The sequence below is a fragment of the Sus scrofa genome, chromosome X, assembly GCF_000003025.6.
Source record: "Sus scrofa isolate TJ Tabasco breed Duroc chromosome X, Sscrofa11.1, whole genome shotgun sequence".
NCBI lineage: Eukaryota > Metazoa > Chordata > Mammalia > Artiodactyla > Suidae > Sus > Sus scrofa.
Genome location: NC_010461.5, coordinates 124,278,471 through 124,304,675, shown reverse-complemented (window position 1 = coordinate 124,304,675; position 26,205 = coordinate 124,278,471). Strand labels below are relative to the sequence as shown.

The following is a 26,205-nucleotide window of genomic DNA, read 5'->3' as shown; positions in this document are numbered from 1 at the left end:
TGACCTTGGGCGAGTTGCTTAACCTCTCTGTGCCTCAGTTGCCCCCTGTGTAAAGTGGGGACAAGGACAGCCGTGGCTTCATTTAGCTGCTGTCTCCCTGAAGTCTGTGCAGGACTGACAACGGCGTCTGGCACAAGACGAGCGCCATTAGTATCATTGCTGTCATCACCGACATGATTTGACGCGCTGGTCACCTCTGACAGGGACAGCAGCCATCAGTTAAATATACACATCCTCAGTTAAAGACAGGAGGCAGAGTGCAACGGGCAGAGAACCCATGTGTGCTGACACCTCGCTCTGTGAGGTGGGAGGAGCAGGCTGGGCCTGGCTTTGCTAAACTGCAAGAGCCCCAGCTGAAGCCCAGCTCTCTAAGCCCCTGGGGGCGCAGGACTCGCTCCCCTTGTCCACCAAGAAGGCCAAGGGCCCTCTCTAAGAGCCACACTGGGGGACGGGAGAGGGCTGCTGCCGACCCGGCGCCCCTGGGCTGCCTCGACCTGGCGCCCCTGGGCTGCCTCCTCAGGCTGTTCCGGAGATGCTCTGAGCCGGAGAGCGCTTGGCCTGGCCTCTCCCCGTGCTCGCAAGCAATTCAACCTCTGGAGCTCCGGCTCCGAATCCAGAAATGTCAGCAGAGCAGGGACTTAGCCAAGGTCACAAAGCCCATCACGGTCGGAGCTGGCACTAAACCCAGGCGCTTCCCAGGCCCTTCTTTGCCCCTGGGGGCCTGCCGCAGCGTCGACATCCCTGCCGCCTGCCCGCAGCCCCCAGCGCGCTCTGAGCCTCCGGGGCTCACTTCCCCGAAGGACTGGCTTTCCTTCTGGCTCTGCGCAAAGCCCCCTCCCACGCCGCCCCACTGCCATCTGCCTGCGTTATCCCCCTTCTGTGCCAGAGCCGCCTGCCCCTTCGCTCAAACCACCTGGCAGCGCTGGGCAGGAACCAGGTTGGTCTGCTGGAGACTGGCTGTGTCCTTGGCCCTCCCTGTCCTCGAGGCCAGCAGCAGGGACAGCCAATGCCCTCAGGCCACAACTGCCCAGTCCCTTCCAAAAGGCTCACTCTCTGGGGGCTGGCTCCACCCTTGGACCCTCTGCCAAGCCCCAGCTGACGCCCTCAGGGGCCTGGGCAGCGGGCCGCCCTCGGCCCTCCCCTCTGCGGGCCCCAGCAGGCAGGAGCTGCCCACTTCCCACGTGGCCTTGGTGTCCTGAGCTGTGACAGGGGGCAACGAACACAGTGGCGCAGAACCGTGCTGGGACCTGGGCGAGGTGCTCCCCCCACCGGGCCCATGACGGTGTCCCCAGCCATCCGCCCAGCCAGTGAACGCAGTTAACACAGGGCCATGTGCCTTCCCCTCTTGGGGCCTCAGTGATCCCATCTGAAAAATGGGGACAAAAATCCAAGCCCTGCCTCCCTCACCGAGTGATTCTGCAGATTCAGTGAGGTCAAGGTCATGTACCCCACAGAAACCTGTGCCCATGCTGAGCCAGGCCTGCGCTGGGCATCCAAGCACCCAGTGCAAACTCGTAGCCGGCCCCTGCCTTAAGATGCTCCCAGACTAGCGAGGGAGGGGTGACTGCGGTGGGTGGGGAGGGCACAGAGCCAGTGGGAGAATGAGGGGCTGCCTGCCGGCCTAGCGCCCAAGTCCTTGCAGGGAGCCAAGGGACACTGGGATGGTTCGGGCCAGGCTACACTTGACCCTGTGGCTGGCAGAGACCCACTGTAGGTCAGCGGCCCGGTGGCCTCACATTTCGAATACGGAGTGGCCCCCCTCCCCTGCCCCCAGCCTGGGAATGTCAAGGGCCTAGCTGAGGGGTGCTGGCCCTGCCCCACCCCTGCAGGGAGGTCTCCACACCCTCTCCCGAGCCCCCAGCAGCCCCTCAGCCGGGGCTCTCCAAAGCTCCCTCCACTCCAGCCCTGCCCCGGGCCGTGCCCCCCTCCCCATCTGGCCAGGCCACTAAGCCCTGAAGGGACAAGAAGGAGACCAGGTCCTAGAGACAGAATCGGACTGTCGTCCAAGGGGGAGACCCAGAGCTCCCTCCTCTGGGCGATGCCACAGCAGCGCGCCACATTCCAGAATCCTGAACCCGTGAGAAAACTGAGGAGCCGGTCTGAGAAGCCATCTGGCCAAGGTCACACAGGTGAGGAAGGGGAGGACAGCTGTGCCCAGAGGGATGGAGGAGGAGTTACCCAAGTGTGGCCGGGGCTGCTTGCCGCTGGCCCTGCTGATGGCCGGCCGCGGGGTCCGTGGGGCGGCTGTGTGGGCATGCGGGGGACAGTGTGGGAACGTGTGAGGGTTCCTCGGACTGTGTGTCCGAGAAGGATGACACAATGCGAGGGCGAGGGGAGGGGGGAGGGGGTGCCAAGAGGCTCCGAGAAGAAGGTGCGTGCGCGCGCACAGCCGTCCCCAGCCCAGGCCCGGCGCCCCGGACTATGCCCGCCCGGGACCCCGCCCGCAGCCCCCGGCGGCCTTTTTCCCCAGACGCAGATGCGCGTGCGCGCAGGATGCGGGGCGCAGGGTGCAGGGTGCGGGGCGCTGCCCGCCCGCCCGGGGCCCCGGGGGTGACGCGCGGCCGCGGCGCCGCAAGGACACGCAGGCCAGACGCGGGGCGCAGGTGCCACGGGCGGGGACCCGTGTCCCCCCACCTGCCGGCCGCGCCACCTGCCGGGCCGCCCGCCCCGCCCGCGCCCGCGCCCACCCTGGCAGCGCCCGCACGCCCAGGGCACCACTTACCCGGTCATGGGCACGGCCGCCGGCGCGGCCTCGGTTCCGGCGGGTGCTATCGCTGCTCGCTGCGGGGCGGGCGCCCGGCGGGCAACGATCCGCTCCAAGGACGGAAAGGCCCCGGCACAGGACGGCCAGGCCGGCGGCGCGGGCGCGACCCTCCGCGGCAGGCGAGGGCTGCGGCCGGGTGCTCCCCACGCTCCGCACCGGCGGCGGGCGACGCGGCGCGCTCGGCTCCAGCCGCAGCTCTGAGCGCGGAGGGAGGGAGGGAGGAAGGGAGGGAGGGAGGGAGGAGGGAGGGAGCGGGAGGGGGGAGGAGAAGGGCGGGAGGAGGGAGCGGGCGCGGGGGGCGGCGCGGCGCGGGGGCCGCGGGGCTCCCGAGGCACTGGGCTCCCGAGCTATGCGCCCGGTGCGCGCCCTTCTGTGCCCCGGGACGCGAGGGGGTGCCCGCCCTTCTTGGCCTGACGGTGCCCCCGGAGGGCGCTGGCCGAAGGGGTGTGGGCGCGGCTGGAAACTGGGGGGCCCTGGCACCGGGGAGCTCAGGAAAGGACACTGAGCAGGTGGGCTGCCGCTCCCTCTCCAGCCCACGGCTCCCTGGGTCGGGCTCCCTGACAGTCAGGTGGGGCCCGGAGCTGGGCTGCTGATCTGTAGGTGGGGTCCATGCCCCCTCTGCCCCCCACCCCCACCCCACGGCCTCCCGAGTGGAGCTGAGCGCCAGGAAACTGCCTGTGAACTGTATCTGAACACTTGGTCGGGAGGGTGGCTGGAGCTTGGGATAGATTCTCAAAGTCAATGACCCCAAAGGTTATCAAACAAACACCCTTACGCAGGACACAGTGCAGAGAAGACGCCCGGAAGCACCGTGGCCTGTAGGCGCCTCCAGGGACAGAGGCCCCTGTGTGTGCCCATGGACGCCCAGTGGCCAGGCGGGAGCGGGCTGGCCAGGACCCTGGTCTTAGAGCCCCAAGCCTCCTGGCTCCAGGGACAGACGGAATATGCTTCCCAACCCAGATCAGGCCCTCGCCAGCATCCGTGAGCAGCAAGGAGGAGTGCGAGGGGGTGGGGGCGGCACAGGGAGGGGGTGAGCGTGGAGGAGGGAAGTGACAGGCCTGTGGTGAGCGTCACCACCCCAGGCAGGCAGGTAGAAGAGGCCTGGGTACAGCCACACGTTCTTTCTCGCCTGGGACAACAGGGCGCCGGGGTGGGCGTCCTGTGTGCTCGGCCTGGGCTGGGTGCTACGGACACAGCGGGGGCCCCAAAACGGAGCTGGGGGGCAGAGTGTGAAGTCCAGGTGTCACCGTTGAGGTAGAGGCCCTTGGAGATCGCCGTGGGGGGAGGGCCACAAAAACTGGAGCTGGGAGCTCAGGGCCGGCACTGCAGGGGGGCTCACCAGGTCTGCGACTGTCACACCTCCCCACCGTCCCTCCCGAGCGAAGCGGCTGTTCCATGGACAGCCCTTGAGATCCGGCACCTCTCAGCAGGCAGAGGTCACAGCACACACACACACACACACACACACTCACTCACTCACTCACCCATCCACCCATGCTGACACACGCGCTCATGCGTGCTGACACACTCAGAACACACGTGCTTCCTCACGCACACCTACCAGGGCTCAGACACACGCTCACTGCCTCACACGGCTCACTCACCCACACATTCCCGTGCTGTTATTCACACATAGTCACGTACTCACACACTTGCACACATGCAGTTATTCACACACATTTACACCTCTTCACACAGTGATCCACGTGTGTTCACACTCACACCCTTGCTCATACCTCTCTCAAGGCTCACACAGTTGTTCGCACGCTCTCATACAGGTGCGCTCGCAAGCATCTCCACCCCCCCCTCTCCGCGCCGGCCCTCCAACCCCAGCTGCTTTTCCTGGGTTTTGCTCTTTGAGAGCAAGCTGGCTGTGCCGGCTGATGCCCTGGGGCCAGAATGGGGAAGCGGAAAGCCAAGCCGGCCCCCCAATTTTCCGCACACCTCCACCCAAGCTCTGTGCTGCCCGGCAGCCGCGCCTCACTGCGCTGTTCTCGCCACCCCACACTCGGAGTGGGCTGGGTGACCCGGTGCCAGCCTGCCCCTGGGCACCCACATCAGGGAAGAGGAGCCCTCCAGAGGCTGCCAGCCTGCCCCACCCCCAGGCCCGCCCCCTCCCCGCCTCCCGCATTGGTACCTGCTCCCAGGGTTCAGAGGTGGCTGCCTAGGTTCGGCTATTACAGGCTATTACATCGCAGGCGCCCTCTCACTGGGGGGGGGGGGGGGCGGTAGGTGGGATGCCCCCAAACCCCCGGGGGGAAGAAGCAAGTTGCGGGGAGAAAATTGGAGGAGGAAAACACCTACTGCCGCCCCTCGCCTCCTCCCCGGGCCAGGGGCGCTGCTCCTGCAAGAGGCGGCTCTGCCACGCGCCTTCGTGACGAGGCCCACCAAGGCCAAGGTCATGCGCCTTCAGGAGGGCTGAAGAGACAGAGCCACAGGTGTCCTGAAAGCCCCCCAGTTTCTAGCAAACGGGTATCCAAGCCATGAATGGGCCAGGAGAGGGGATGGCCCCCTTTGTGTGGTCGGAGTCAGCTGGTCCCTGGCCCTGAGGCTGAGAGGGAGGGCCCAGCCCTGGGAGTGAGGGAGCCTGGGCACCAGGCAAACCATGCCAGCGTCCCCGGGGGCCCTGTGCTCATTGGCCAGCCCTCTTGGCTTCTCCGAATGTACAGGGGTGGGTGGGGAGAGCTTCTCTAGAGAGTTCTTCCGTGTGGAAATGCTTCGGGAGCAGCTCGGGGAGGCCCAGGGCCGGGGGTGTGGAAGGGGAAGGGCCTGGTCTGGTCTGGGCCTCCCTGCTGCCCTGCACCCTCCCCCGTTCCTTCCCTGTTACCCTGCCCGGCTCCCACTGTGTCCTTGCCCTCTCCTGCCTCCTCGGGGCCTCGGGTCTTGGCCACTGTCCTTCACTCGTACACTGTCACTGGCTCCCTGTCAGCTCTGTCCTCTCGGGACCACCTCAAAGACATCCTGGGCCTGCGAAACAAAGCCAAGAACAGTCTGCCTCCAGCCCCCGCCCCGGACTCCGGTTCTCGGGATCTCCGTTTCCTACTGACTCCGCCTTCTCTCACCACCTGCCTCTGGCCCTCTTCAGCCCTCATTCTAAAAACAAAGTCCTCGGCCACCGCCTGTCCCCAGGCCACTCCTCTCCGTCGGTCCCTGCAGCTGTTACCCCCTCCCCTGGCCGGTTGTTCCGCTCCTGCCACTTTTGGTGTGGCTGTCACAGCCTCCTCTGGGGACAGTCATCCTCAGCTCAGCCCTGATGTGGGGGAACCTCAGGCTGGGTCCCAGGGTCCCCTCTTCATCACACTGCCTCCCTGACCGAGATGACAGCCACTGTCCCCTAGCTTCTGGGGTCACCAGCGGGCCTGGACCTCCCGGGGCCAGCATTCACCTGCACCCTGGAGCTGAAATGCGCCCCCCCCCCCGAGAGACATCCCAGCCCCCAGCACAGGACTGGCACTTTGTGTGGAAACAGGGACTTTGCAGGGTCCTGAGATGGCGAGATGATCCTGTATTATCCGGGGCCCCAGATATAGTGATAAGTGTCCCGATAAGAGGGAGCCGGGAGGGCGTGGAGACACAGACACAGACTGGAGGCCGTGGGAGCACCAGGCACAGATCCGAGTGGCGCGGCCACAAGCCAAGGCGCACATGGAGCCACCCCTGCCTGGGAGAGGCGGGACCCTCCCCTAGAGTTTTCAGAGGGAGCATGGCCCTACTGACACCCACGTTTTGGACCTGTGGCCTCCAGGAATGTGAGAGACCCAATCTCTGCTTGAAGCCGCCTGCTCGTGGCCCCAGAGAAGGGGGCCCAGGCTCCACAGCGCCCTGCCCGCCGCACACCTCCCCTCTGGCCTCCCGGGTGCTCAGCCTCAGTGGACTCCACCCCCAGGCTTTGGAAACCAGGGTTGCCTCTCTCGTGCTCAGGAACAGTGGGTTCAGCCCAAGCATTCCGTCTCCTGCCCCGGCGGCCCCTTGGCCCCAGGCGCTGCAGCCCTTCAGCTCCGGGGCTGCGTCGGCTGTCTGGGGCCACAGTGGCTCTGTGCCACCCCTAGCGTTGGTGCCCTGCCCCGCGTGTCCAGAGCGGGGCCGTCTTTGCCTCTTCCTGCACGCCCTGCCCTCCCCAGCCTGGAGCCCGGAGCCCACGGGAGCAGGGCCAGCGATGGCTGAACACTGCCCCCCCCCCCCCAGTTCTCAGAGCAGCCCCTTCAAGGAGGTGTCGTCCCTCTAGGTGCCCTGCCCTCGTCCCCAGCCGGGGCCTGTGGACACCTGGCTGGCTGCCCCCTCTGACAAGCCCTGACTCGTTTAAACCTAAGCAGTGGATTCAGCTTAGGCTCCAGCTGGGCCCTGCCACGTCCAGAGGCACCTGACCTGCAGTAAGTCCTCAGAAATGTCCCCCACCCCAGCCCCGCGTCACTCAGAGTCAGCTCCTGGGTGGCCTCTCCTTTCCCGGAACAGCCCTCCCCTCCCGGAGCCGCTGCCCTGACTTTCATTGCCCTGTGTGTGCGAGTGTGAGGGTGTGTGTGTGTGCACGCGCGCGTGTGACTGCCCCAGCCGGCCCTCTGCCTCTGAGCCACCCCCCCACGCCTACTTCAGGCCACCCCCCTCCCCTGCCCCTCCCCTCCGTTCCCCCAGAGTACAGTCGGCACCCAAGCGCCTGCTCCTATGCAAGTCAAGATCAGCCCCTCCCGCTGCCACCTTTCCTGCCGCCTTCCCGGGGTGGCAGAGGCTTCTTTCTAAGTGCGCCCCTTGCGCTGCTCCGACGGCCACGGCGGCTCACGGTGGAGCCTCCCAGCCCTCTGCAGCTTCGCCCCCTGGGGCTTGCCGGCCGCAGCTCTCTCCCCTGAGCTCCACGTGGGCCTCGTGCAAATGTAGGAGGGCTGCTCGCGTCGCCTGTCGGGATGTTGCTACAGGCCGTTTGCTTTTGCCCGACAGCTCTGGGTCCTGAGACCTCCCTTCCAATCTTGACCCACGAGCCCTCGCAGGGTGTGGCCCCGTTCACCTCCCTGGTGCCAGCAGGGGCCCCTGGGTGCCTCACAGCCACACTCCAGTCCGGAGAGAGGGTGGGTCCTGCCTGCAGGGCGCTGTCCCCTCTTGTGTGGGGTGACCCACGGGGCTCCTGGGCTGCCTTCCCTGGAGCCTAGCCTCAGGGGGTCTCCTCTGTACCACCGGCATTATTACACCGGTCCTACCCGCTTGTCATGGCACCAGGGGCCCCGACTGAGCTGGACCTGCCCACCAGGAAACAGCCTGAGGGCGCCGCGTTTCTGTCTCGCCAGGCCCTTGTGCCGGCCGCCCCTCCTCCCGCCAGCGAGGGGACTCGACCGAGGCCCTGACTCCTGGCTCCCCGCCAGTGCCCTTGCCCTGAGCCTGCCCAGCTCAGCAGAGATTGCCGGGCCGTGGAGCACATGGCCCAGAATAGTGCTATGATGCCGATGGGTGACATTCTATCGCTGGGCCACAACGCCGAGTGGCGCCTCCCATCCCCAAAAGGAGAAACCCGGGGACGCCGGATGCGCCGGGGCCAGGCCAGGCAGAAGGGCACGGTGCTCTGTGCGTGGAGCCAGCACAGCGCCTCTGGCTCCTTCTCTCCTGGGCTGGCACTCCCGCAGCCTCGTCTGCTCCATTTTCATTGGTGACCCACGGCTGCCCAGGGAAGGCCTGGCTCCCGCCACCCGAGCAGAGGCCCCTCGTGTGGGACGGGGGGAGAGCAGCCAGGATGTAGTCTGCCGCCTGCGCAGCCCGCTGGGCTCGCCATCGGAGGGGCATTGCTCTGGGGACTGTCCCCCGCCATGCTGCCCTTTATGGGAGAGACCTGGGTCGCCAGTGTGCAGGCTTCATGGGCTGTGCCCTGGATCCCGTCTTGGGAGCCAGCGCCCACACGCTGCTCCCGGGGCTTGGCTCTGCTGGCTCACAGGGTGACCTCTTGGGTGGACGCTGAGCTGGGAGCCAGGCCGAGCCAGCACAGGTGGGCACACACAGCACTCCGCCTGTGCCCGTGAGGCCTGGCCAGCCTGAGAGTGCGCCCCCTGGTGCCGACGTGGGGGTGGCACAGAGCTCTGCCCACAGCCCAAATCCCACCAAGTTCTGAACCCCCAAGCCCGGTCCAGACAGCCAAGCAGGGCCTCCCAGGACGCCCCTGCTCCCCTCTCAGTGGAAGGGGTCGGGCCTGGCGCTCTGCCGCTGGCAGGTGCTCGGCAAATGCTCTGCTCTGAGTATAGCCTGGGCCCTAGAAGTGCCTAGAAGGGAGGAGAAGGGGTCCCCCTGGGACCTTCTGCTGGCCGCCTGGGGCCTTCTTGTCCAGCCCCGAGCCTGGAAGGCAGGGGAAGCGGCCAACAGGCAGCCCGAGGCTGGGCCTGGGCACGGAGAGGCGGAGCCTGGGAGCCGGCCTCAGCGGCCCCAGCGGCCCCTCGTGGCTCCCTCTTCTTCTGGGTCCCCAGGCCACGCCAAGAGGTAGCACACACACGTATTGCACAGTGTTTCTTTAATTGAAAGACAGCGATCGACCTCAGAAGCAGCCCCTCCTCAAGCTGGGCGCGATCGCTGGCAACCCCCACCACACCAAGGACTGGAAGGCAAGGGGACGGGAGTCCTAGCCATCGTGGGGCAAGGGGGACATGACAAGTGGGCTGGGGACTCCAGTGGCATGCTGGTCCCTCCCAGGAGACAGACTCTCAGGGTCTGGCTGAGTCCAGGGCTCCCCTCTTGAAGATGGAGCTTGCAGGGGGCGCATTACCTCCACCTACCGGCCTCTTCGAGCATCTTCCAGGCCTGGGTGGGGCCGGCTGGGAGGGGGGCCGTGGGGACCACGGCCCAGCCCACCCAGCGAGACAAGGACCAGACCCAGCCCGAGGATGTGAAAGACGAGAAGGAGGATGAGAGCGGACAGACAGGGAGACAGAGACAGAGGGAGAGGACTGGGCCGGGGGCCTGTAGAGCAGGGAGGCTCAGATGGATGGGCCATGAACTGGCTGCAGGCTGGCGGGGGACACAGGAGGACAGGGTAGCAGGAGGGTTGGACGCTGGAAGGGCACGAGGAGGGAGGTGTGGCAGGCAGGCGGGGTGTGTTCAGCCGGACAATGTTCCTTGGACTGGAGCCTCAGACAATTTGGCTTTGGGGTGAATGGGAAGAAAGCTTGGTGGGGGTGCCTCTGCATGGCTATGATGGGGGACAGGGGGCACGTGATGGGGGCTGGGGACCAAGGGTGGGGCTTGGTGGGCTGCGGCTGGGCACCCGGCGCTCCCCTGCTCTACCCCCCCCCCCATCAGGACATCCGCTGTGCTCCCCAGAGACCCGGCCCAGGCCACCTCGGCGGCGGCGGCTGCCTCTACTTTTTGTAGTTGCCAAACTGAATGGCCAGACGGTCCGTGACGCAGCGGAAGGTGGCCGGCTGCACCTCCCAGTAGGGCACGGGGTTGTTGAAGAGGCTGATGCCGTTGTAATAGGCCCGCTTGACCCCGAAGCCCACCGGGCAGAAGTCATTGACGCCCACCTTGGTGATGTTGTTGGTGTGCAGGTAGACCACCTGGGGGCAGAGGGGTGGCGCTCAGGCTCTGCCCCTCCCCCGCCCTCCCTCCGGCTGTGTCCCCACCACCAGCCCCTCCTGGGCCACGTTTCTTTGTGTTGCATCCACGCGGCCCTTTGAGGGCCTGGAGGTGATTCTCCCACGGTTTGCAAGAGCAAACCGAGGCTCGGGTATGGTTGTCGGGCGGCTCTTGGCATGGATGGGGGACGGAGGGCTGGGATAAGGGGCTCAGGCGGGGTGGCTGTGAGGTGAGGAGTCTGTGGGGCATGGGGGGTGGGGTGGGGCTGTCCATGCGGGAAAGAGGGCACCTTGGCCTCACCAGGCCTCAGTGGCATTGGCTCTCTAGCACACCCCCCCACCCGCCAAGTCCCTGAAAGCCTTCTCCATGGGAGAGGCTGGGGGACAGGAGGCCAGGGAGTAAGGACAGCAGGGCAGCGCTCCTTGGACGCGGAGCGGACACGGCCGCTAGGGGGCGCGCTCGGCCTGGCAAGGGGGCGCTGCCTTGGCAGGTGGGCTGTCCCCACGCGGGACAGGGAGAAGGGCGGGCCTCCTGGCACACGGGAATGGGTCTGAGGAGAAGACTGAGGCCCAGAGCAGGGCCAAGTAAGGCCAAGTTCGCCTGCGTGACTGACAGCTCGGGTAGGGAAAGGGGCCCCTGGGAGGACCCCAGGCAAGGCCCGGTACCCCCACCTCGGCGCACTGCCTGCGCTGGACTGTCCCTGTCTGGCCACGGATCCGTGTGCCCCCTCCCCCCTTTCTCACCCAGACGGGTGGCTGACTTGCCAGTCACCCGAGAGAACCCTCTCTGCCCGCGCCCCGTCCTCCTCTTCTTCCCAGGGAGCCCCCCCTCTCCCTGTCGTCTTCCTCAGCACGGATCCTCGGCCCCAAGGAAGGGCTGTCCTGGCCTCGAGGTCCCGCTGTGCTCCGCCCAGACCGGGCCTGTGCGGGGCCCCAGCAAGGAGGGGCCCGGGCTGAAGACCTGCCCTGGGGACACAGGCTCTCCCGGCCCCCAGCCTTAGAGAGCCCGGCGCCAGGGCCTGCCCACCCGGCGGCTCTCACCTGGAGGAGCTTGAGGTCGGGGAGGCCAGCAGGCACCCTGGACAGCTTGTTGTTGTCCAAGTGCAGCTCCCGCAGGGTGGGCAGAAAACTCAGGCTCCCGTTCTCGATCATGCGGATCTGGTTGTGGCCTAGGCCCAGCCTGTGAAGGGGGGGATGGGATATACTGAAAGGCCAGAGGAGAACCGGCTGGTGGGGCTGGGCCCACAGGCCGCGTGGGGCTGGGGTGCCGTGGCACCCACTCGGGCCCCTAGCCCACCTGTACAGCTTGGAATAGCGGAGCAGATCCTCCAGCTCGATAGCCTGGATCTTGTTGTGGTCCAGATGGAGTTCGTTCAGAGTCTCGGGGAGGTCTGCCAGGAAAAGAGGATGCTCTCAGCTGAAGGCAGGAGGGGAGGCCGCGTGTGTGCGCCGGTGCCGCGTGTCTGCGCGCACGCGCGCGCACGCAAGTGGGTGCGTGCACGCTCCCAAGCTTGCTGGAGCAGGGAGCCCAGCTTGGGTCCAGGTGGGGAGAGGCGCTGCCAAAGCCCTCCCTGAGTAGGCTGCGAGGCACCAGATGGCTCCAGGCCCCCCACCGCTGCCCATCTGTGCTTTCCTACCTTTGGGGATGCCAGTGAGCTTGGCCTCAGAGATGCGCAGGTAGTTGAGCTTCAGGCCATCGAAGGCTCCAGGTTCAAAGCCGCTGTTCTCCAGGGGGTTCCCACCCATCTCTAGGAGAGAGGCCCCCTCAGCCCTGGAGCTCGGGCTGGGCATCCGCCCGCATGTCCCCGGGGCCGGTCATCTTCCTGGCTCGGGCTGGCCCCGCCCCGGGCTGCTCGACTGTCCTGGCCCTTTCCCTTCCCTTCCCTTGCCCCGCAGGCCCCTGGTTTCTGGTCGCCGTGCCTTGGCAGCTCTGGGGCATGCCTCTAGACGAGTCTCCAGAAGGGTCCCCGAGGCCCCCGGCTTTGCCCCTGGCTGCCCTGGACGGCCCAGCCCCCGGCGGCTCCGGCTGGAGGAGCCCTGCTGCCCGACTCGTTCCTGCCGGCCGCCGGGTCGAGGCCCGCGGCGGGCCGGGCCTCGCTCGCTCACCGATGCAGTTCATGTTGCGCAGCCCGCTGAAGACGCCCTTGGGCACCTTGCGGATGCGGTTGTCATGGATGCGGAGCTCCGCCAGGGAGCTGGGCAGGTTGGGGGGGATCTCCACCAGGTGGTTCTTGGAGATGTAGAGCTTCTGCAGCTTCCTCAGGGGGCTGAAGGCCTTCGCGTGGATCTTGGAAATCTTGTTGTTCACCAGGACGAGGGCCTGAGGCAGCGAGGGGGCCGGAGTGACGGCGCCCGCGCTCCCCCCGCCCCGCCCGCCCGCCCGCCCGCCCGCGCCTCTCCCTCCCTACCCCCTCCGTGCCACCCAGCTCCATGGTGGCGCTTCACGGATGTGTGGGCCCCAGCTGGGCCTCGAGGCGATCCGGGTGTGCTCGCGGGCAGAGGGCCACGCGGGGAGCCAGCGCTCAGGCCCCACCCCGCCCGCTCTCCCCGTTGGCGCCTTGGCTGCAATGCCCTCTTTCTTCCTGTGCTGCTGGCAGGAACCCACGAGACGAAATGTTTTCAGTCCCAGAGGGAGTGGGGCTGGGGGACCCTGTCCTCCACTTCTGGCTGCTGACACCCGCACATGTGCCCCTGACCCGCCTGCACATCCCATGCATGGGTCCACACCCAGGCGGACCCAGCCCCTGGCTGCGGGCCTGCCAGCTCCTCGCAGCCCCTCCGGAGGGGCCGGGATGGGCTTACGTAGAGGTGCTGGAGGCCTTTGAAGTCGTCCTTTCGGAGCTCGGAGATGTCGTTATTCTGCAGGTCCAGCAGGGTGGTGTCGGGCGAGATCTCCTTGGGCACGGCCTTCAGACCTGGGGGCCAGCACCGCCGTCACCCGCGGGAGCCGCGGCCGCGGCCACGGCGCCGGAGTGCCACGGGGCGCGCTGGCACGGACCGCCCGGCGCAGACAGACGGCCGCCCTCCCACACCGCCATCAGGATGCCCGCCCGCCCACTCCCTTCCACGTCCGTCCCACCGGACTGACCCAGGTCAGAGCACTGGACGACCCGCAGGTGGCAGTGGCAGCCGAAAGGGCACATGGCACTGAAGGTGGGCGGGAGGGCGTCCAGGTCCGGGATGCCCGAGGTCGAGTCGGCACCCGAAGCCTCCTCGTCATTCAGCATGGGCAGCCCGTCGTCCAGGGTGAAGTCCCAGAAGGCTTTTTGCTCAAACGGCAGGGCCTGGCTCAGGGCCAGCAGGGACGCCAGGAGCCACAGGGGCCACATGGTGGGTGTGCCTGGGAGGCGGGGCGAGGAGGGCCGTCAGGAGGGCTCGGCCAGCCCCCGTGCCCGTGCTCTGGGCCTCCCCGGTGGCGCTCCCAGGCCTGGGGGCTGGGGTGCCGTGTGGCTCGGCCTCGTGTCCCTCATCCCTCACCCAGGGCAGCCAGACCCTGGTCGGGGAGGGAGGCCTGGGCCGCAGGAGACACCGGGCGGGGGCGCCGCTAGCTTCCTTCTCCTCCCCGCCTTCCCCAGGCAGGACTTGGCCCCCGTGGGCAACGCTGTGCCTTCCCTGTTAGAGTCTGCACCCCTCCAACACACACAAACACACACACACACACACACACACACACACACACACACACACACACACACACACATGCACACACACCCCTGAGTCAGCCGGCAGCCTGCCCGGGGGTCAGAGAGGCCAGCGTGGGAGGTGGAGAGGGAAAGCCAACCATTTTCCCCCCACGGGCTTTGAAGAATTCAGATGTAAAGATGGCGTGGTGGCCCTGGCCAGTGCCACAGCTCAGGGCAACAGGGGCCACACTCGGGAATGTGCTAGGCCACCACGAGTCGCTTCCTTTCCTGCCCGAACCCCCTCGCAGCACACCCACGTTTTTCTAAGGAAGGCGTGAGGCCCAGGCGCCCCGCTGAGGAGAGGGGCGTGCTCCCAGGCCACGGGTGGAATGACAGGGCTGGAGGGGCGCCCCTCCCCCTGCCCCCCAGGGCCTTGGCTTCCTCCCCTGGCCCAGCCCGAAGAGCCCCGGGCTCCCGCGTCGGCTCCCGCCCTTCCTTCTGCCCATGGCTCAGCCCCCTGGAGAGGCCACCGGAGGGGAGCAGGCTGCTGCCAGGGTGGCGGGCAGGGGCAGGCTTGTCTGGAGGCCCCCCCGGCTGGGAAGCGGGGAGGGGGCAGTCCTGCCCGAGCCTGCCCCCGGGCTCACGTCAGCCTGCCTCCTTCCTGTTCCAGCAGAGGTCGCCCACCGTCCAGTGGCGGCTCCTCGGCCAAAAGATGCTGTCAGGAAAAGGCTGGAGCCCCGGCCTCTCCCACTGTCCCCACCTGCTCGGATTTACTGGGAAGGCCTATGGAGGTTCCCAGGCTGGGGGTCGAATCGGAGCTGTAGCCTCGGGCCTACGCCAGAGCCACGTCTGTGACCTACACCGCAGCTCACGGCGGCGTCAGATCCTTCACCCACTGAGGAAGGCCAGGGATGGAACCCACAACCTCATGGTTCCTAGTCAGATTCGTTAACCACTGAGCCACAACAGCACCTCCCCCAGCCTCACTTTTCCATGTGTTAAATAGAAATGGGTGCCTGCCGCATGGGTCTCCTAGGCGCAGGCTGTCTGGGGTTGCCCTGGGTGCAGGTCCCCGTCTTGGCCCGGGGAGGGGCGGTTTAGGGCTTCAGCGGGCCTGGCTGCAGTGGTGGAAGGAGGTCCTGGCTGGGCATGGAGGGCTCTGCACCTCGGGCTCAAGCGGGTCCCCATCCTGGGGCCCCCTCTCGCCCTCCTCAGGCACCACCTACCCCCACTCCTACCCCGCCGCCAGCTGGTCACGTGCGAGGCTGGGGCTGGGGGCCCAGCAGCCCCCCAGTGCCCCTCGCAGGCCCAGCAGCCCTCCTGAGTGTGGAACGCACAGTGACAGGCTCAGAAAAGCTGCCTGCCTGCCCCAGGTCGCACAGCAAAGTGAGGGACCCTCTCGCTGGGCAGCACCCTGCTGCCCTGGCTCCTTCGAGTCTCAGGAGCCCATGGTCACAGTCCAGGTCCCGCCAGTGCCAGGCTGGTCCAGTAGGGCCCAGGGGAGCCCCCAGGGAGCCATGGTGCAGAGCAGGGAGAAGGCTCCGGGCTTGCCTACCTGGCTGCGGGTCCCTCCTTCTTCCCACGAGCGTGCAAAGCCCAGGGCGCAGCCGGGTGGACCTAGGCCTCCCAGGCTCGCTGCTGCTGCCGCTGCGCAGGGCCTTGCCCAGGTGCTGCTGGACGCCCAGGGCTGGGAGGAGGAGGAGGCGCAATGGAAAGAACAGGAAGGGCAGGATGGAGGCAGGAGGCTGAGATGGAGCAGGAGAGGGAGGAGACTGCTTCCCCCTGGCCGGGCACCCCTGCCAAAGCCGCTACCTCACAGGGGATGACTCAGGCTGGAAGGCCCTGCGGGAGCCTTGGGAGGCGCTGGGATCCACTGTCCACCTGGCCAGGTGGGGGGGAGGGGGCGCTCAGACAGGCCTCCTGCCGCCTGGTGGGACTGGCCCGGGGCTGGGGGCCTCCACGGGGGACCGCGGCCTATGTCTGGCACCTCCACCATGAGAGGCTGGACGGGCGCTGGGAAGGCCAACCAGGGCAGGACAGCCACTGGGGCCCCAAGTGGGCTCCTGGGTCCTTCCCCGAGGGGACGGGTCACCTCTGGAGGAGGAGAGCCGGCTCAAGGCTGCTGTGCCTGGTTGCCTGAGGTCGCTGTATCTGGGGCCCCATGAAGAGGCTGAGGGAGGAGCGCGGGGAAGGGGCCGGCTGAGTAAGGCTCTTTCTGATGGGGAGGGGGGCTGAGGGCTTGGAGGCCCTGCACCAGGGCCCCGTGACAGAGCAGAGGACAAGGTTTGGCTGGTTCTCCCCAGCTCCTGGCTGGGCCCAGGCAGTGGGCAGGCTGGCGGGCTTTCCGGCACAGCCCGCATTTCCCTTCAGAGAACGGGCGAGAGACTCAGTGGTCGGAACTGTGCAGAGGAGAGGGGCCGGCCCGACGCCGAGTGCAGGGAGATGAGGGCGGGGCGGGGGGCCCGCACCCGCGCCAAGAGTGCCTCCATTTCGCCGAAGAGAAAACCGGGTCTGGAAGGAGGAACCAACTTTCCCCAAGTCAGACGGCAGAGGGGCGATGGGGGTCTCGGGCTGGCTGCGTGTGCAGATAGCCCGGGGAGGAAGCCTACGTCGGTGGAGGCTGGGGTGGGGCTGCGGCCCCCAGACAGATGCTGTGAGGCCCCGGGCAAGCCCCCCCGCCCCCACCCGCCCCGGGCTTCGGTTTCCCTTCATCAGCCTTCCCGGGCATGGCCCCAAGGACTTGAAGGAGCCTCGAGCCCCATCAAAGTGTTCCCTGAGCTCAGTGGAGCCCGCCCCTCAGAGGACAGGGAAGAAGTGATGGCTGCGCGGCCACAGGCCGGGCGCCCACAGGCGGGAGCGAGGGAAGAGGCCGGGCTGCCCGGAGCCTGTGCCGGCCGCCCAATAGGGCCCTCCTTGTCTGGCCCTCTGAAAGCCAGCGCAGTCCTCCGAGCGGGATTGCTCCAGGTCATGGCCAAACAAGACACACTGGCAGCCCCTGAGAACATGGAGGGGCCGTGCCAGGCATTCAGGGCAGGCCAAGGGCGGCGGGAGCGGGACTTGAGGTCTGGCAGGCCCCGGAGCTCATCTGCAGATGTGTGGCCCGCAGCTGCCAAGTCACAGACGCCAGAGGCTGGGCGCTGTCCTGCAGCCTCAGCCCCGGTGTCTGGCCCCACTGAGCAGCCCGACCTGAACCTGGGCGCGCGTGCCACCTTCCACCCAGCCCTGGCGGTCCCTAGGACTGCAGGGCACCCCTGCTCCCTCCTCTCTGTCCACCAGAGGACAGGTTCTACCAGCAGGACTCAGCTGGCCCCCGGCTGCTCCCCACTGCCCTCCCAGGCCCAGCCCACCGGCCCCCCACAACTCTAGCCTGCACTCGGTGTCAGCCAGAGAGAGGGGATGAGAGCCATCCATCCATGGGTCTCTGGAAGCTTATGTGCATGAGTGCGTGCATGTGTGCGTGCGTGCGTGCGTGCGTGCGTGTGTGTGTGTGTGTGTGTGGCTGTGTGAGGGGCTGATGGCTGGAGTGGGGAGAGGGTGGGCCCTGTGTCCTGCACCCACCCCCCCGCGCCCACAGCCATCGCCTCAGCCTGCGCTCCAGCTACATGGCAGACGGCTCCTTCCTGCTGGGGCCCTGGTGCTGCTTGGGTGACTGGGCAGAGCTGGGTCCTGGACGCCTCCGGGGGCAGACTCAGCCTGGCTGTGGGCATCAGAGGCTGCAGGGGGCCCGCAGGGAGCCCGATCCTCGGTGGCTGGCCAGGCCCGGCGTCTCTCCCCACAGCATTGCGGATGGCCGTCCACCTTCGCCCACCCAGCTGGGAAACCTCTGGAAAGCAGGAGGGTCCAGCTGCCGGCCTTCTGCCACGCCAGGGGTCAGGCAGCAGATGATCAAGGTCAGCCGGGAGTCCTGGGCGTCCTGGTCCTGCGGCACCTGAGCTGTGTGCCCCTCCTCCTCCTCCCACTCACTGAAGAAACACGACGACCGGAAGGAGGGGCCATTTCTACTTGACGGATGGGAAAACTGAGGCTCAGAGGAGTCTGCGCGAAACTTGGTCAAGGATACGCAGTGAGGGGAGTTCCCATGGTGGCTCAGCAGTAAAGAACCTGACCAGTATCCATGAGGACGCGGGTTCGATCCCTGGCCTCTCTCAGTGGGTTAAGGATCCTGCATTGCTGTGGCTGTGGTGTAGGCCGGCAGCTGCATCTCCGATTCGACTCCTGGCCTGGGAACTTGCATATGCTGCGGGAGTGGCCCTAAAAAAAGAAGGGGAAAAAAAAAAAAAAAAGGCCACGCAGCGAGGGAATGGTAGGGCTGGACTCTGCACCTGCCGTGTGTTTGGCCCCGCCCTGTGCCACTGCAGACTCTGCTGCAGACCCCAAAGTCACAAGATCCCCAGCTCCCTGGGTTGCAGAGGGGGCGGGACCAGCCCCCAGGTCCCTGGAAATTCCTTGAGCGCTCCCCCCAGTGGCTGGGAGGTGACACTGGTGGAAAGAAGGGCCCTGCTATGGGGGTCCTGCACCCCCTTGCTTGCATCATGAATCCTCCGGAAACCTGGCATCTCTCTCGCTGCCCCCATCAATAGCTCCTCTCAGCCCCCAGGGCAGGGGCCAGATGCGGCTTCTCGGCCCCAGCACACCTATCAGCCAGCCCTGCTGCCTCCACCTCCAGCTGCAGAGAAGTGGCCTGGAAAAGCCATCATCCCAGCCTGGCCCGGGAGGCTCCCCAACATTTTAGATCCCAGCAGGCGCCAGACCCCACAGGGAGACGTTCTCAGCCTGGCTCCCAGCACCTGGGCCTTGTCTGCCTTGCTCCCTCGCTGAGCCAGGCCAAGGCAAGGGGCTTGGCCCTGCTCCCGGGGCAGGAGAGCGGCTGGGACTCGGGGAGGGGGGCCCTGGAGCCCCTGACCCTCCTGGGCCCCAGGTTTCTTTCCTGCAGCCCCTTCCAGGTACCTGGCCCCTCTCTCAATGCCCTTTGCCTTTCTCCCTCAAGTCCTACTTCTGGTCCCCAAACCCCTAATCCCACGGCCACTCAGGCCTCTCACTGCCATGTCCCACTTGGCCATCTGACTCCCCCAGAGGCAGCTGTGTGGGAGACGCAGGGGTGGCTTCTGAGTTAAGAGTCTGAGCCACTCCCAGCCGCGACTGCCCCTTGTCCTGCCTCGGATCGTGGGCCGGGAGAGCTGGGTGCGTGGAGGCAGGATAGAGCCCCGGGTCCCCTAAACCTGAGAGATGTGTCACTATAGACAGGGGGCAGGCACGAGTCATCTGAGTCCCTGGCACCTTCCCTAGGCTTGGGAATGTCAGTGATGCTGGGCCGCCAAGGGGCACGAGCTGGTGCTGCTCTGCGGGCCACAGTGGGGGTCGGGCAGCATGCGGAAGAGCTGAGGCTGGTGGGCTCTGGGTAAGAAGGCAGCTGCCACAGCCCCCGCGGGAAGGGCCCACCCCCCAGCAGACAGGGTGGGGCTTCAGGGCTCCCAGGAGCCCGGAGTCGCAGATGGGAGGTGGGCCTTCACCGCGGGACCTCCCATCTGGAAGGTGGGGAGATGATTTCTGGAAGGCTGGAGAAAGGTCTGGCTATGGGCTACCAGTTAGCCTCAGTGGGCCTGCAGCCTGGGGCCAGGGTGGCCCCTTCCCACGCCCCCCAAGCAGTCCCCCCGCCCATCCCCCACTGGTTTCCTCAAAAATGGGATTCATAGAAAAGGGTTTGTGGGTGATCAGGGTGTGGGCCCCAGTATCCAGGCCGAGAGGCCAGAAGGGACGGAAAGGGCGCTGACTGCCCCGGGCTCCAGCTGCCGGGAGGGGGCAGAGCCAGCAGGCCCGCGCGCTCCCCGCCATGCTCACGGCAGTGCCCCAGCAGAGCCGCCCTCACCCTCCAGCCCCTCGATTTGAGCGAAGCCCTGGGGCGGGAGTGTCCCCTCCCACCAGCAGACCCAACAGGCGTGGGGAGGGGGCCAGCTCAGGGCAGGGACCAAGCTGTCCCACCCTGGGGACCCTGATGAGGAGGTGCGTGTGGGAAGATCTTTCTAACAATCCAGGGTGTTGGCAGAAGAGCAAGGAAGGGGAGGGCCCCAGACACGCCACCAAGTGGACAAACGGCCCAGTGGCCTAGCACATGCGGCTGCGGAGGCCCCGGAGCTGGGGCTGGGGCCCTGCCTGGGGGCGGGCCAGACAGCGCTGGGCCCTGCTGGGAGTCTGGGCTCGTGGCTGCTGCCGCGGGCGGCTCACATGCTCTGACGATGGCCCTGGGGACTGGCCACTCTCTCAGGCTGCAGGGCTGTGCTGCAGGGGGGGAGGAGGGCCGGCAGTGGGCGGGCCTGGGAAACAAGCTCATTCCATATCCTCTGGGACTTGATGCCGGGCTGGAAGGGACACTTTGTGGTCTCGAGTGACTCCAGATTATTGCCAAAGAAAGGACATCCCCTCTCCTCCTGGCCTTCCCCATTCACGCTCTGCTGAGGTGCCAGGGCCACTGGTGGGATTGGGTAGGAATTCGGGCCAAAGCTCGTATGTCACAAGACGGTTAGAGGCCCAGCACCCCACCTTTCTGAGCCCCTAAAATAGGCCAGCATAAAACTGCCACCAGACCCATCGGCCAAGGGGCCGGGCCTTAGACCCCCCATCTACGCAGGCGTCTCTGCTCCAGGGCAGGGCACGAAAGCCGTAGGATGGTTAATGCCCCTGTGACCTGGGTCCTTGGGTTTAGAAGGTGGGCCAGCCAGGGTGGCAGGGCAGCCACTCAGCTGCTGGCTGGCTTTCTACCAGAGCCCTGTGCTCAAAGGCTCACCCACATTGGGCCACGACAGCCGGACATGGGCAAGTTCCGTACGAAGGTGCCTTTGCCCAACCACCGGCCCTCCCTGCGTGCGGAGGGCACAGGTGGCTGCGTGTCGCCAGGAGGCGCTCACGTGCGTCCACGCGAGGCGCACGCCTCCTCCACCTCGTGAGCCCCCACCCCTGGCTGCGGATCCCTGGGAACCTTCCTTCCTGGCCCGGAGGGGGCCTGAGCACCTCCAGTTTGTCGCATCGATCCCGATGGGTGGCCGGCCAGGGCCAGGTGAGGGCACACAGTTGGAGCCCCCGAGGATGGGACTGGCCACCACATCAGCGACCTGAGCATCCCTGACAAAGCTTGTTCAACTGCCCGCTGCCCCCACCCATTGCCCTGCCCCAGAGCAGCCTGGGCCTTCTGCTCCACTCAGCGGGACCAGCTCAGAAAGCTCTCACCGCCCAGTGCCCAGGCCGCAGCCCCGCCCATGGGGCAGCAGCGAGGGTGGTGCCCCATCTCCCAGCCTGCCAGGGCCCTGGGTGGCACACCCAGGGAGCTGCATTCTCCCTTGCTTCTCTCCTGGGTCCCTTGCAGGTCCCATGGCATGTGGCTTTCCTCGTCAACACCCGAGTGTCATGGAGGGCTCCTTGGGTGCCAGGGGGTCAACAGCTAGGTTTGTGAGTCAGGAGCCCTGGGTCCTGGCCCCGTTTTGCCCTGACTGCCTGTGCGACGGTGGGCTGTTCCCCGCCCCTGTCTGGGCCTCAGTTGCCCTCTCTGTACAATGGACGGGGTGGGACCAGCAGGGCCACGCCTCCCCTCCCAAAGGGCTCTGGGGGAGAACCTTGCTGCTGGGAGTCTCGAACCTCACCCCTCCCTGAAGCTGCCCATCCTGGGAGGATGGTGTCCTCTTGTTTACCCCTGGGGCCCCTGGAGTTTCCTTCGGCACCCTGTTCCTTTGGAGCCCCGATCCAAGGGGATTCCGGGGACAGAGGGAACTGAGCCACCCAGAGCCCCCACACCTTGACGAGGTGGAGGCAGGGTGCCATAGGGACTGCTCCCCAGCGGAGCTCGGGCGGGTGCCCGGGGTCCTCCTAACCAGGGCCAGGTGCGAAGCGCAGAGCGAGGCCAGCGGGACTGGCAGTCAAGGAGGAGGGCCATGGGCAGAGCCAGGGTGCCAGCCACCCAGCCTGGGCGGCGGGGGTGGGGTGGTCAGCCAGGAGAAGAGCGCTGGGGGGGAGACGGGGAGGGCGGACGACATGCAGCCGAGCTGAGCTGGGTCGGGGGAGAGGGAGGGGTGGAGAAAGTTCCCGGAGGAGGGAAGGGAGAAGAGGCAGAAATGGGACAAGGACCAAGGGGGCCGCAGGGTGGCGATGAAGGGGCGCGGACCGGGAGCCTGCAGAGTGCGTGGGAATCGGCCAGCAGCTAGGGGCGGAGAGGGTGGGAAGGGGGCAGCGGGAACGGGGGCAGTGGGGCACGGGGTAGGGACGAGGAGGGAGAGCGTGGGGGGAGCGGGGTCGAGGCCATCTCGAGGACAGTGAGGGGCAGCAGATCCAGGGATGAGACCGCGAGGGCTGCAGCTCAGGGCCGGGCAGGAGCAGCGGGGCCAGTGCGGGGCTTGCGCGGGGGCCCTACCTGGGGAGGGAAGCGGCCGGGCGCAGGCTGGCTGGTTGGCAGGCTCGGGGATCAGGCAGTCCGGGTGTCCGTCGTCCGTCAGGCCGTCGGAGAGCAGCTGCTCACTCCCGGGCAGTTCGTGGAGAGAGGGAGACAGAGGCGGCGGGAGGGAGGCTAAAGGCTGGGCGGGCGGGCGGGCCGACTGGGAGGGGACGGCGGGGAGGGGGCGGAGAGGGAGGAAAGGAGGGAGGCGGCTGGTAGGGTGGAGAGGGAGGGAGGGAGGGAGGGGGCAGGCTTCCCGGCCCCCCTGGCAGCTTCAAAGGGAGCAATTTTCCTGTAGACGGCGGCGGTGGCGGGGTTAGCGACTCCCCTTCCCCGTGCGCCCCCCAGGACCCTCCCCCCTCCCCGCCCTGGGGCGTCTGGAGAAAGGACACACACTGTAACTCACACGAGGACCCTTAGCGTTTCTGGGCCGGCGCGGCCTCAGAGATTCAAAGTTTCCATTGTCCGGATGGGGACACTGAGGCCCAGAGAGGGGCGGGAGCTGGCTCGCTGGCGCTTGGCGGGCAGAGGGGGAGGTGGCCTCTGACTGCTAGTCCCGTGAGTGGCCCCCGGAATTCTATCCTGAGCCTTCCCGGAGTCCGAGCCTGAAAAGGAGGTGGTTCTTTGGAACTGGGGAGGCAGCTGTTGTGGATTTCTGGAAGGGCTTGATCTAGGCTCCTGGGCACTCTGGACGCCCCACCTCCTGCCCCCACTCCGGCCTTTTTGCCCTAAAAAAGAAGAACACATCATGTCTGTGTGATCTCAGGATGCGACTCAGCTGGGGGCTGGCAGGAGGCAGCACAGATTCTGGGGTCGTCCCGAGCTGGCCTGCCCACGCCAAGCTGAGTGGGAAAGCTGAATCAGAGAGGAGGAGCGAGCGAGTCAGCCTTCTGGCTCATCGGGCAGCGCAGGTCCCCTGGGACACAGTAACCGCGCTGTGGGTGGGCACTTCCTCGGGGCTGAGCCCTGTGCTGGCCACTCAGAGGGGCGAACTGGGTCAGCCCACCAAGCTTCGGCCATGACGCCCGCGCCATCGCTGGAAGCTTGGCCACTTCCTGAGGGCCCAGAGGAGCCCGGCTCCACCTGCGCCGGAGCCCAGGGCCACGGAACAGCCCCTCCCCTGTCCTGTGGGGCACCCAGCCTGGGTCAGAGGGAGACTCCTTTGGGATCATCTTTGGGGGACAAAGGCGGGGGGTTTAGACGGGCGAGGGGCTGAGGCAGGGAGAGCCCCCGGGATCAGCAAAGAGGAAGAAAGGAAGGCAGGCCACACAGGACAGGACAGAACTCCCGAGATTAAAGGCGAAATGCATGGAGGGCAGGCCCGGGACAGGCGCCCTGGAGGAGACCAGGCATGCGGCCTGAGGGGCCCACTCACCCGGCCCGGCTGCTTTTAGTCTTTTCCGTGCTCAGCTTAGGGCTGGCATGCAGGCAGGGTCTAGAAGGTTCTGCCCGGGGGTAGGGGGGAGTCTGGGCCCAGACCCCTTTCCTGTGCATCCGTCAGACCTGGGGCACAGTAGCGGCCTGACCAAACCGCGGTGCCTGCCTGCAAGAAGCATCCAGGCCGGGCCCCCCAAAAAAGGGAGAGGCGGGAAAAGCAGGCTCCAGGTTGGGAGCTCCGGGTTTTTGTTTGGTTTTTTACTCTTTATTGGTGACATATTCCAGCCTGTCACCTGCCTGGCAGTAGAAAGACTAATAAGCCCGTGTGGCCTCCCCTCCAGTGCCCCGGGCACAACTGGGTACGAGAAAGAGGATACCAAGTATGGATAAACCTTGTGCTCCACCAAAGGCCAGTTGAAAAAGGCCACCCAGGGAGCTCCCATCGTGGCTCAGCGGAAGTGAATCTGACTAGCATCCATGAGGATGTGGGTTCCATCCCTGGCCTCTCTCAGTGAATGAGGGATTGGGCGTTGCCGTGAGCTGTGGCGTAGGTCGCAGACACAGTTCGGATCCTGTGTTGCTGCGGCTGTGGTGTAGGCCAGCAGCTGCAGCTCCGATTGGACCCCTAGCCTGGGACCCTCCACATGCCGTGGCTGTGGCCCTAAAAAGACCAAAAAAAAAAAAAGAGAGAGAGAGAGAGAAAGAGAAAGAAAAAAAAAGGTGTTTCCTTAGGCCGGGGGAAGGGGTATGAGTTTTCTCTTTGAAGCGATGACACATTCTAAATTAACGATGCTGCTGCTGCATCCTCTGTGAAGAGACTAAATAAAAACTGTCAAACTGTACACGTCAAATAGGTGAATTGTGTGGTATGTAACTTATACCTTCATAAACTGTTTAAAACATTTTTTAATGAAAATAATGGTCACAAGGCCCGCCTGTTGCCCAGGGAGCCTTTACCGAGTTGCCTATGGAGTAAGGCCCCACCTGCCCTCGTGGCCCCAGCCCGCCCTCCCAGCGCCCTGCTCGGCTCGGGGGCCAGCGCCCTAGAGGTCCCAGCGGGCGTGGAAAGAGCCCGGGGAGACCCGCTCTGGGGGCTCTGAGCTCCGTGGGGAGGGGACCAGGCAGTCAGATTTCTGGTTTCCCCAGGGCCACGCATAGTGGCAGAGACTCAAGGAAGATGAGGGCTGTTATGGGTGGAAGGAGGCGCGCAGGGCCTGGAGGAGAGAGCCCCGGTGATTAGGCGGGAAGGCCGAGAGGTGGGCCAGGCACGCGCCTGGAGGGAGCTTTGGGGTGGCAGTGCTCTTCCCTGCTGTTGGGGGTGCATCTGGGGCAATATTTCCATAAATACGGTTCTTGTGCCTGGAAGGCTCTAGTGTCTGTGGTTTGCAGTCTGCAATAAGCCAGAACAGCACGGCCCAAGGCCCACTGAGTCACTCGGCTTGGCCCTCTAATTTGGGGGCCACTCCCAGACCAGCCAGGCAGCACCTCGGTCCTGCCTGCACCCCCCCCCAGGCCTCAGCTCCCTCTGCAGTGCAGGAGCAGCTTGGACCCTGGCTCAAGAAGCAGCCAAACTGCGCTGAAGTCGGCACGTCCCTGCCGGCCAGCGTCCTGCCCTCTGGCCTCTGCGGACTAGGAGGAGGCAGCTGGAGCCGGGAGGGCAGGCACGGGGCGCAAGGCAGGAAGGAAGAGCAGGCATTTCCTGAGGCCCCTGGGCCCCGAGGAGCCCAGTGCACAGCTGTCTTAGCTCCACAAACGAGTGGCAGACAGAGCTGGCCCAGTGATTGGAGGTGGGAGAGGCAGAAGCCGGCCTCCAGCAGTGCGCACCCATGGGTGACTAGCACACTCTCCCAGCAGGCTCTGTACTTCTGGGACACCACTGGTCAGACTCCCCAGAGCCCCAGCCTGGACAGTTCCCCCAAGGGACTGCAGAGCGCTGGGTGATCTTGCAGGCACTGGCCTGCCCCTCAGCTCCGAAACCCCAGCAAGTCCCTCGGCAGAAGACCCTTCTCTTGCCTCTTGACCTGAGAAGGAGTCTGGAAGCCGGCCCTGGCTTTCCGGGAAAGTGTCCTGCCCGGGGGCCCACCGCTGCCCATGTCCTCAGCCCACACCGCTGGCCCCCTGCTCAGGGCAGCCAGCCCTTAGCTAGCTCCAGTCGGGTCACTGCCGCCCCCGCAACTCCCCAATGTCCAGTCCCTGGGGCCCCGAGCCAAGGGCAGGTGCTCCAAGGTAGCAGGGCAGGGATGGGAGGCAGGAAGGAGCAGGGACGAGCAGCCAGGATGCTTGGGAAGAGGAGGGCAGAAGAAGGAACGAGGGAAGGGAGCGGAGAGGTGGGGGAGGCAGGGTTGGGGAGCGGCCGTGGGGGCCACCGGGCAGGGTGTCCTGCTGGGTCCTGTAGGCCTGTGTGTGCAGAGGGGCCTGGAGTCAGCTGTGGCCCGTCCCCGCCACAGCTGGCCTGCAGCTGTTGGTGCCATGGCTTCAAAGCTAGAG

At 66.3% G+C, this 26,205-nt stretch overlaps 1 protein-coding gene across 2 annotated transcripts; it reads right to left on the bottom strand.

Annotated features, from left to right (window-relative positions):
• Positions 9,226–22,628, bottom strand: BGN (biglycan). Of its 2 annotated transcripts, XM_003135475.5 has the most exons (8): positions 22,321–22,628; positions 13,391–13,642; positions 13,105–13,217; positions 12,409–12,622; positions 11,940–12,050; positions 11,600–11,693; positions 11,344–11,482; positions 9,226–10,284 (listed from the first exon to the last, which is right to left on the bottom strand). In XM_003135475.5, exons 2-8 carry the CDS (start codon positions 13,629–13,631, stop codon positions 10,087–10,089), a joined length of 1,110 nt encoding a protein of 369 aa, XP_003135523.1. In that variant the 5' UTR covers positions 13,632–13,642; positions 22,321–22,628; the 3' UTR covers positions 9,226–10,086. The 2 variants fall into 2 exon arrangements, with proteins under 2 accessions (XP_003135523.1, XP_013841982.2); XM_013986528.2 differs by having other exon boundaries at positions 11,344–11,693; positions 22,321–22,477.